This window comes from Salvelinus fontinalis, chromosome 21 (genome assembly GCF_029448725.1).
Source record: "Salvelinus fontinalis isolate EN_2023a chromosome 21, ASM2944872v1, whole genome shotgun sequence".
Classification (NCBI taxonomy): domain Eukaryota; kingdom Metazoa; phylum Chordata; class Actinopteri; order Salmoniformes; family Salmonidae; genus Salvelinus; species Salvelinus fontinalis.
Window position 1 is genome coordinate 34,612,164 of NC_074685.1, and position 11,471 is coordinate 34,623,634.

The 11,471-nt window shown below is 38.4% G+C and overlaps 1 protein-coding gene across 2 annotated transcripts in view; it reads left to right on the forward strand.

Moving 5' to 3' along the window:
• Window positions 1-9,760: 9,760 nt before the first annotated feature.
• Window positions 9,761-11,471, forward strand: part of cops4 (COP9 constitutive photomorphogenic homolog subunit 4 (Arabidopsis)) — a 7,443-nt gene continuing 5,732 nt past the window's right edge. For both annotated transcript variants that reach the window (XM_055875004.1, XM_055875005.1), the window contains exons 1-2: window positions 9,761-9,890; window positions 11,414-11,471. The exon at window positions 11,414-11,471 is cut by the window's right edge and continues 22 nt beyond it. In XM_055875004.1, coding sequence (XP_055730979.1) covers window positions 9,817-9,890; window positions 11,414-11,471 — 132 coding nt within the window. In that variant the 5' untranslated portion in view covers window positions 9,761-9,816. The remainder of the gene's footprint in view (window positions 9,891-11,413) is intronic.

Genomic DNA, 11,471 nt, shown 5'->3' on the forward strand with positions numbered 1-11,471 from the left:
AGCTAAGATCAAACAAATCAAACCGTTGTACTGTAATGAAAATGAAAATCAGACCGTTGTACTATAATGAAATGTAATGAAAAGTTATACTACTATTCGGTAGACGGTGGACGTTTGCTAGCTGCTGGGCAGATAGCAGTGTGGACTACGATAGACGACGAAATAGTCCACACTGCTATCTGCCCAGCACATTGGTGCGGTTGGCTTCTGGGTTAAGCGTTATGAAGCAAGGTTTGGCGGGTCATGTTTTGGAGGATGTATGACTCAACCTTTGTCTCTCCCAACCCAGTTGTGGAGTTGCAGCGATGAGACAAGATTGTAATTGGATTCCAATTTGATATCATGAAGCTCTATCAAGTTAGTTGTTTGCTAGACAGACATTTTCAAGTCTTGCCATAGATTTTAGTCCGTTTTAAGTCAAAACTGTAAATAGGCCACTCAGGAACAGTCAATATCGTCTTGATTAGCAACTCTAGTGTAGATCTGGCCTTGTGATTTATAGGATTTATTTTTATCCTTAAAAACTACCTTGCCGATGACAAGCATACCCATAACATGATGCAGCCACCACCATGCTTGAAAACATGCAGAGTGGTGCTCCGTGATGTGTTGTTGGATTTGCCCCAAAAATAACACTTTGTATTCAGGACAAAATGTTAATTTATTTGCCACATTTTTTGCAGTATTATTTAAGTGCCTTGTTGCAAACAGGATGCTGTATCACATCTAGCCGTGATTGGAAGTAGGGCGGCACACAATTGGCCCAGCGTCATCCAGTTTTGGCCGGGGTAGGCCGTCATTGCAAATAAGAATTTGTTCTTAACTGACTTGCCTAGTTAAAGAAAAGTTACATTAAAACATATGTAAACCATAAAGGTTACATAAAAATATCAGTACAAGCTTCTTTCTTTTCACTCTGTCATTTAGGTTAGTATTGTGGAGTAACTACAATGTTGTTGATCCATCCTCAGTTTTCTTATATTACAACCAATAAACTCTGTAACTGTTTTAAAATCACCATCATGTTGAAATCCCTCTGCGGTTTCCTTCCTCTCTGGCAACTGAGTTAGGAAGGACACCTGTTTTGTTTACAAATCTACCAACCGGTGCCCTTCTTTGCAAGGCATTGGAAAGCCTCCCTGGTCTATGTAGTTGAAACTGTGCTTGAAATTCATTACTTGGTTAAGGGACCTTATGTGTGGGGTACAGAGATGGGGTAGTCATTAAAACATCTTGTTAACCACTATTGTTGAACACAGAATGAGTCCATGCAACTTATTATTTGACTTACTAAGCACATTTATACTCCTGAACTTAAGACTTACCATAAAGAGGTTGAATACTTATTGACTCAAGACATTTCAGCTTTTCAATTTGAATTAATTTGTTAAAAATTCTAAAAACAATTATTCCACTTTGACATTATGTGGTATTGTGTGTAGAAATCTCAAGTTAATCCATTTTAAATTCAGGCTGTAACACAACAAAATGTGAAAAAAAGTAAAGGGGTGTGAATACTTTCTGAAGGTATGGAAGTAAATGCAATATAAATGTTCACATGCTGATAAAGGAATGTTGAGACCAGTTGCTTATTGAGAATGACTCCATCGAACAACAATGGAACATTTATTGGGTTGAGCTCATCTTAAAAACCATTGTATTTGGCAAATCTTTGGTATCAGATCCAAGGATTTACTTAGACTAACTCATTGAAACAACAATGTTACAAATAGCAGAACTACATGTTTTATGGAAATTGGCCATACTGGGAAATAATAAGTTCAAGAGATCCAAATCAGGTAGAGCATCAGTTTGATAGTTGCCACCTGTAATAGTATTTTACATTGCAATACTCAGCATGCTAAGATGTGTCACGATCGTTATAATAAGTGGACCAAAGCGCAGCAGGATCTGGGTTCCACATCTTTTTATAACTAAGTGAAACTCACAGCAAAAAAACAAACAATTAAGCTCAAACAAAACGTGCCACTAACAATAGTGCTAACAGGAAACTATCCATAGTCAAGATCCCACAAAGCACAATGGGGAAATGGCTGCCTAAATATGATCCCCAACGATAAACAGCTGCCTCTGATTGCAAACCATACCAGGCCAACATAAATCATAAATCACCTAGATAACCCACCCTAGTCATTATCACGCCCCAATCACCATAGAGAATAAACAGCTCTTTATGGTCAGGGCGTGACAAGATGAAAGGGTTGTTTTGTCATTTGATGAGTTGTCCCAGCAAGTTAACACAAAGATTTAGGCAAATACAAATGATCTCTATAAAGGCACATTGCTGATTATAAACTCTTCTGTCCCTGACCATCCTAAAATTATGCACTCTAACCTTACAAGTTATTTAATGAAATATGTTACCTAATAATATATTGGTCATTAGTTCAGTGGCTGGTTGAAAAATGTAATTAAAATTATGCAATTGGTGATAAGAAATGTAGCCTTTAAGCAATTAGATTATTGCTGATGCCTGCCTTCGACAACCCTCAGCAGCCACTAACAAATACATACTGTGTTTCAGTAGGCCCTGTACTACAATATACTATTTTTCCATAATATTGTGAATAGACACCATCTATAAAGGCTGTAAACCTAAGGCTTTAATACTTCACCAGCTATTTAAGTTGATGCCCTCATCATCAGGTGATTTGTTAGAATGTTATGTTGGAATGCAGCGTATTTGACAGGATTTGAGACATAGATTTCATATTTAACAATATGGCATAATATTGTATATCATTATAATCACTACAAAACTGCGAAAGATCCCTTTAGGAATATTATAAATACATTTTTAATTGTTTTAAAATAAAATTTAGAAATTATGGATGCAAATACTGACCTAAAACAGTTATGTGAATAGTGTTTTTGACATATTTTGGGAACAATTTTGCCAGTATTTTACAAATATTAGCCTATATATTTAGCAAACCTGACTAAATTGGTTGAGTTAAAAAAATATTTTTTAAACATTTTTGCAAATGTCAAAAAAATAAAAACAGAATAACTGTAAAGGCAGCCTTCCTCCTCTTCGTCTGAAGAGGAGGTGTAGCAGGGATCGGACCAAGACGCAGCGTAGCTCGTGTTCAACATGATTTAACAGACGAGACGAAAATGTGAACACTTACAAATAACAAAATAACAAACGTGGCAAACCGATACAGTCCTAGCTGGTGCAGAGAAACACAAAGACAGGAAACAACCACCCACAAACCCCACCAACACAAAACAAGCCACCTAAATATGATTCCCAATCAGAGACAACACAACACACCTGCCTCTGATTGAGAACCATATTAGGCCAAACATAGAAACAGACAAACTAGACACACTGCATAGAATGCCCACCCAGCTCACGTCCTGACCAACACTAAAACAAGCACAACACACAAGAACTATGGTCAGAACGTAACAATAACCTTATTTACATAAGTATTCAGACCCTTTCGAGCTCAGGTGCATCCTGTTTCTATTGATCATCCTTGAGATGTTTTTACAACTTGATTGGAGTCCACCTGTGGTAAATTCAATTGATTGGACATGATTTGGAAAGGCACACACCTGTCTATATGAGATCCCACAGTTGACAGTGCATGTCAGAGCAAAAACCAAGCCATGAGGTCAAAGGAACTGTCCATAGAGCCCCGAGACATGATTGTATCGAGGCACTGATCTGGGGAAGGGTACCAAAACATTTCTGCAGCATTGAAGGTCCCCAAGAACACAGTGGTCTCCATCATTCTTTAATGGAAGAAGTTTGGAACCACCAAGACTCCAAGACCCTGATGCTCACTCTGACAGAGCTATAGAGTTCCTCTGTGGAGATGGGATAACTTTCCAGAATGACAACCATCTCTTCAGCACTCCACCAATCAGGCCTTTATTGTTGTTTTTCAGCAGCAGGGACTGGGAGACTAGTCAGGATTGAGGCAAAGAGGAACGGAGCAAAGTACTAAGAGATCCTTGATGAAAACCTGCTCCAGAGACCTGGATAACGACCCTAAGCACACAGCCACGACACGCAGGAGTGGCTTCGGGACAAGTCTCTGAATGTCCTTGAGTGGCCCAGCCAGAGCCCGGACTTGAACCCGATCGAACATCTCTGGAGAAACCTGAAAATGGCTGCGCAGCAACACTCCCCATCCAACATGACAGAGCTTGAGAGGATCTGCAGAGAAGAATGGGAGAAACTCCCCAAATAAGGTGTGCCAAGCTTGTGGTGTTATACCCAAGAAGACTCAATGCTATAATCGCTGCCAAAGGTGCTTCAACAAAGTACTGAGTAAAGGGTATGAATACTTATGTAAATGGTTTTTTAAGTGTTTTATTTTTAATCAATTAGCAAAAATTTCAATTTTTTTTTTGTTGCTTTGTCATTATGGAGTATTGTGTGCCTAGCTATGAGAAAAAATAAACATTTTTAGAATAAGGCTGTAATGTAACAACATGTGGGAAAAGTCAAAGGTTCTGAATACTTGTCACGATCGTCTTGACGTGGAAGAGAGGACCAAAACGCAGCGTGTGAAAAATACATTCTTTTTAATTATAACGACGAAACAAAAACAACAAACTGACGATCGTGAAGCTATTTAAACAAATCGTGCTGACACTAAACACTACACAGTGACATAGACAATTACCCACAACAGCCCAATGCCTATGGCTGCCTTAAATATGTCTCCCAATCAGAGACAAATGAATGACAGCTGTCTCTGATTGAGAACCATTCTGGCAACCATAGACATACCTAGAAACCTACACTCAACACTAACCCATACACTCTAACAAAACCCCCTAGACACTACAACCACCCAAGACAAGACAAAAACACAAACATCCCCCGTGTCACACCCTGACCTAACCAAAATATGACAGAAAATAAAGATAACTAAGGCCAGGGCGTGACAATTCTTTCCGAAGTTGCGATGTAAGAGGCAGGTTTCACATCACATTTCTTGATGTTAACACAATTAATATAATCATATTGCATATAATTTTAATCAATAGACATCAGTGAATGATTCTAAAAAAAAATTAAGTGTTTTAATGTAATATATTTGAAACGATTACAAAACTCAGCAATTCTAACAGCTTTGTTGGCCCAAGTAACCGCATAAGGGCAGTCGTGGAAGAAGTACTCAAAAGTTATACTTGAGAGTAAAAGTAAAGTTACCTTCATAAAGAATGACTCAACTAAAAGTGAAAGTCACCCGGTAAAATACTACTTGAGTAAAAGTCTTAAAGTATTTGGTTTTAAATATCCTTAAGTATCAAAAGTAAATGGAATTTCTAAAATATATAAAAAGTAAAAGTATATATCATTTCAAATTCCTTATATTAAGCAAACCAGAAGGCACATTTATTTATTTTTTACGACACACTCCAACATAATTTACAAATGAAGCATTTGTGTTTAGTGAGTCCGCCAAATCAGAGGCAGTAGAGAAGACCAGGGATGTTCTTGGACCATTTTCCTGTCATAATGTAACAAGTACTTTTGGGTGTCAGGGAAAATGAGTAAAAAGTACATTATTGTAAATATATTTTTTTAAACTAAATTAACGTACAGATACCCCAAAAAATGACTTAAGCAGCAATATTTTTACTTAAGTACTTTACACCACTGCATCGAGGTCATAACATATAATGCGGTGATAACCACATTTAGCTACTTCGGATAAGTGGTAATCATACCAAAATATAACCCACAGACATGGACCTTAATGAAAATCATCATTCGACTTTGCCACCCCATATTGGACAAATATGTGAAATTTGGCCCTCTGGTCAATAGACTTAAGTATGCAACATTTCATTAGAAAACACAGAAAATACAGGGATGAGGATGGTGTTCAAATAAAGCCGTGATTTAAAAAAAAAAATGTATTCTGAAGAAATGCAACAAGACATTTTCACACAGAGAACACCCGGCTCCAAAGTTTATCAACAAATATTCATATTAAACCAGGAGACGATTGAACTTTGCTATTGGTGGGTTCCCCAGGTAGCGAGGGGAATGACGTCCCTTGAGAGGGCAAGAACGAGATGCATGTTAGGGGAAGTCCAATGTTATCATAAGGAGCCGTATACATGGAATACAGAGGAGGAATGGAGGGAAAAACAGAGGCAGAGGAGGTTGAAGAGAAAGAGGGAAGAAGAGGGTGAGCTTGAAACGGTTAAGAATGGCTGACAAAAAGGGAGATGGTTTGTTAAAGAAGAATGGTAGAAAGTGTAAGCAGAGTGAGCTGTACGCCGGATTGAAGACAGGAGGTGGTAGGTGTTGTGTAGTTCAGCTTACACGGATGGTCAGGATAAAGAGAAGTCTGTGACAGTAGGAGCGACATTTGGACCCTTGCCTTCTGGCTGATCCATTTGTGGTTTCAGGGTAGGTAAAAACAGAGATGGGTGCTGTGGAATCGGTGAAGGTAACCAGAAGTGGTCTTCTGATAATTGTTTGTGATTCTGCTGGTTAGAGGGAGCAGGCACTCCGCATCAAACGAATGGGGACAAGAGATGTGAATTGGGCGCCATTGAAAGGAGTAATTTCTGGGGGAGCGGTAAATGTGAAAGTTGACCATCTGAAGGGGAAGATTCCCAGTGTTTGTGATGCTCGTCATTTGGGGTGATGCAGACAGGGGGGCGTGAGTGGTGAAACAGAAGAGTTTTTGTTAATTTGAGTTTTGATGTTGGGTCTTTGTCCGACAAAGTGATGTTACATAAGTTATCCCGTACGAGCTTTTGTGACGAATACATTCCATTGTTACAGGTGTCAAGCTTATGGGCAAGTGGCAGCAGTGTGTAGGAGGGAGGTTCTTAGGTGTGAGAAGTGTGCAGAAGGATATAACACAAAGGAATGTGTAGTATTGGGGAAAGAAGCGGTATGTGTTAATTGTAGGGGTACCATGGGGCTGGGGATCAGAAATGTCTGGTGCGAGAGAGGCAGGTTCAGGTTTCCAGGGATAGAGTAGTGCAGAAGTCGTATGCTGAGGCAGTGAAGAAAGTAGAAGAAGATGGATCAAGGTGGAGGAATCCTGAGAGGAGTGGTATGAGTGGTAGATATGTACCAGTACAGAGGGATAGGCCAACAAGTGATATATGCTTCAGTAAGATAGAATTTTTAGCGTTTATAGCAATGGTTATCAACTGTCCTGCAGGGATGGAACGTAAGTCACAGAAAATTGAAGTTGTGGTGGCAGCTGCAGAGAAGTATTTGAGTGAATGAGATTTGACATCAGGTTGTGTTACAGGTTGTGTTGAGTGGTGGTGTCGTGTCCTTTCAGGCTGTTGGCCTGAGGTAGGACTAAATAGATTTAAATAGTGGAGTTGGGTGGTGGGTTTTTAATGAGTGTAGGGTTAGATGGTAGGGTATTTGTTGATTTTTTTTTGTTTTATATACAGTTCCGGTCAAAAGTTTGGACACACCTTTCCATGATTTTTCTTTATTTACATTTTTTAAAACCATTTTCTACATTGTAGAATACTAGTGAAGACATCAAAACTATGAAATAACACCAAAAAAGTCTTAAACAAATCTAAATATATATTATATTTGAGATTCTTCAAAGTAGCCACCCTTTGCCTTGATGACAGCTTTGCAAACTCTTGGCATTCTCTCAACCAGCTTTATGAGGTAGTCACCTGGAACGTATTTCAATTAACAGGTGTGCCTTGTAAAAAAGTTAATTTGTGGAATTTCTTTCCTTCTTAATTCGTTTGAGCCAATCAGTTGTGTTGTGACAAGGTAGGGTTGGTATACAGTAGATAGTGTGCAAAGCTGTAATCAAGGCAAAGGGTGGCTACTTTGAAGAATCTCAAATATAAAATAGATTTTGATTTGTTGAAAACTTCTTTGGAAACTACATGATTCCATATGTGTTATTTCATAGTTTTGATGTCTTCACTATTATTCTACAATGTAGAATATAGTAACAATAAAGAAAAACGCTTGAATGAATAGGTGTATCCAAACTTTTGACTGGTACTCTATATATATATTTTTCAAACACAGTATAAGGGAGTTGTACTCCAGTCTAGTAGGTGGCGGTAATGCAACATTTATTGGATACCAACCGCTGTTAAACCTCCTCGAAGAAGAATATTTATTTTTCTCATGTCTGCCATTTCAAGGTGCTTAATTGGTATGGGAAACATATGTTAACATTGCCAAAGCAAGTGAAGTAGATAATATGCAAAAGTTGAATAAACAATAAAAATGAACAGTAAACATTACACAGAAGTTCCAAAAGAATAACAACATAACAAATGTCATATTATGTGTTGTAATGTTGTAATGATGTGCATATGGTTAAAGTACAAAAGGGAAAATAAATAAATATAAATATGGGTTGTATTTACAATGGTGTTTGTTCTTCATTGGTTGCCCATTTCTTGTGGCAAGAGGTCACAAATCTTGCTGCTGTGATGCACACTGTGGTATTTCACCCAGTAGATATGGGAGTTGATCAAAATCGGGTTTGTTTTCAAATTCTTTGTGGATCTGTGTAATCTGAGGGAAATATGTGTCTCTAATATGGTTATACATTTGGCAGGAGGTTAGGAAGTGCAGCTCAGTTTCCACCTCATTCTGTGGGCAGTGTGCACAGCCTGTCTTCTCTTGAGAGCCAGGTCTGCCTATCTCAATAGCAAGGCTATGGTCACTGAGTCTGTACATAGTCAAAGCTTTCCTTAATTTTGGGTCAGTCACATCGGTCAGGTATTTTGCCACTGTGTACTCTCTGTTTAGGGCCAAATAGCATTCTAGTTTGCTCTGTTTTTTGTTAATTCTTTCCAATGTGTCAAGTAATTATCTTTTTGTTCTCTCATGATTTGGTTGGGTCTAATTGTGTTGTCTGTCACCATAGGGTGGCACACAATTGGCCCAGCATCAGGGTTTGGCCGGGGTAGGCCGTCATTGTAAATAAGAATTTGTTCTTAACTGACTTGCCTAATTAAATAAAGGTTAAATAAAATAAATGTTTTAAAATGTAGTTGTTCAGGTAGCTTGTATGGGCTACATCTATCTAAAGGTGTTGTGTCAAGGTTGACCAATATATTTTTGAATCACACCTGTTAACATGGCTTCCATTTCAGCAACCGTGGTGGTAAGAGGAGAAATGCTGCCACCTGGCCAAAGTAACATATTAAAATGGATGTAACTTAAAACTTCAATGTATGTAGCCTAGACCACTAAATGCGGTGTATAACAGTGTAGTGGCAAAGCTTTCACCATATGCTTCCATTCCACCGTACAGATCTGCGAACATTGAAGGGTTAGGGCCAGCGAAGGGGTAGAGATAGAATTGGAACATGCTTTTTTACAGTGGCTACAAATATCAACATACCGATATTAAGAATATTTAATTTTGGCTCCACTTCGGATGTGTTGGAATTGGTGCTGATGCTAACTAATATCCACGAAGAACAACTTATTGATAGTATATATTATTAAACTCTACTGATCATACAATATAATTTTCATTAGGTTAATTCAGTTCCAGTATAGACGTGCATTTTGTCTCACCACCATAATGTCAATAATATTTATTTGGAAAACAGACGTGAAAAATAATTATTTATATAGCTAGTAAAACTTTTGTTATAATTGTAACTGTTCCATACAGATAATAAAATGTATCATATCAGTAAAGTCTAAAAAGCAAACTAATACCAGATTAGAGGCCAAAACTAGAGCTGTACAAATCGGTTGCCAGTCTTGAAGGACCTTCCTGGCGGTAAAGTGGGCATACACTCTTGTCAGCTGAGAATTCTCGTTGTTGACACTTCGTCGGAGAAATGGCGGCTGGAGTGAGACAGGAGCTTGCACAGCTTATGAATTCAAGCGGATCCCACAAAGATCTCGCTGGAAAGTATGTATTGAGCAAAAAAAATAGAAAATATATGTGAATGGAGATGTACATTACTTTCAACCTGAGTGTCACGTTTAGAGTGAATTATAAATGCGTAAATGAGCAGGCCGCCGAAGCTATGCTAGTTCTCAAATTAGCATAAAACTGTAGCTACCGGTAGAGCAATACCCAAAGATGGTGGATAAATTAAGATGTCCAACTCAGGCCGTTTACCATTTTTTTTTTTAAATGGCCAGTTCCGGTCTGTTTAACGGTGGTTCTTCCATAGGCACCAATGCATTGGCAGCTGGGTCTGGTCTGTAGCTGACTGTATGCTATATGTACAAGAAACAACGAGGGAGTGGGATGTCTCGCTTTCTTTTCCGTCTCTGTTGTATACCTTCAACCGGTTTGTAGCTAGCTAGCAAGACAGTATCGGTGGTTAAAAGTCTTGCCAAAGGTCTTGTTATCAACAGTGTGCACTGCCTATCGATCAGCTAGCTACAGACAGTAAATTAACATCAGCTAGCTAGCCTTTAATAATAATTTATTAAATTTCTATAGCGCTTTTCATAACAATCTCAAATCGCTAGAAAAGCAAAAAAAACTAACAAGTAATAGGTTTTCATGAGTAGTCTAGCTACAGTACAGTATAGTTAGGTCAACCAATAGACTCCAAATCTTTGAGTGCATGCATCCTCCAAAGATGGAGAGGGACAGTTCATGGCATGATCAGAGGAAGGTGGTCAGGGAGATGGGTGATAAAGAGTCTGGTGACGATCATGTAGAGGGCTATTCTGGGAACCAGCCTGTCGTGTAACTACTGGACTTCTCCTTCATAATGTACATATGGCATCCACTTGGGGTGATGCCTTGGGCCTCTCAGCAGCTCTGGGAACCAGAAATCTCACCACACACAATTCAGAGCACTAGCCAGTCATCCTCAGTATGGCATTCCTTTACTGCACCTCCCATTCATTTACTGCACCTATTCCTTTCAATCTTCAGGTGACTCTTTTATTTATGTTTTCAAAAGATCAGCAGCCAGGTTAAACTTAAAAAGCTGGTACAGTGTCTAGATGCATCATTCGAACGAAAACAATTAGCCAGCCAGCTAGCTAGCCAGGCCAAGAAGAGCTGACCTGCTAGCCCATCTGCAGATTTGTGGGTCAAAACCACCAGAAATGTACAATAAAACTCAATGTTATCAAAATAGCTGATTTTAAAATAACACACAATTAAAAACACTTAAATTTGATTCAATATAAACTTGATTAAATATCTATATATTTCCAGGAGCATTCTGCTTAGGCTGCTACTGGGGCGCCATGGCGACTACAGACCAAATAATGTAACATTAGTTAAGCCACTTAACTGTATTTTGCTTGTTATTTCAATGTGTGTATTGTTTTTTATTTGGTGATTATAGGCTTGCTATTCCATTTTCGGAAGTGCATTTGTGAAAATAATGTTCAATTCTCAAGTCATGAATATAATTTATAACTTAAGATGGCTATCTAATCCAACCCTTTTATCAATTGTAGATATCGACAGATTCTGGAGAAGGCCATCCAATTCACAGATGCAGAACAATTGGAATCA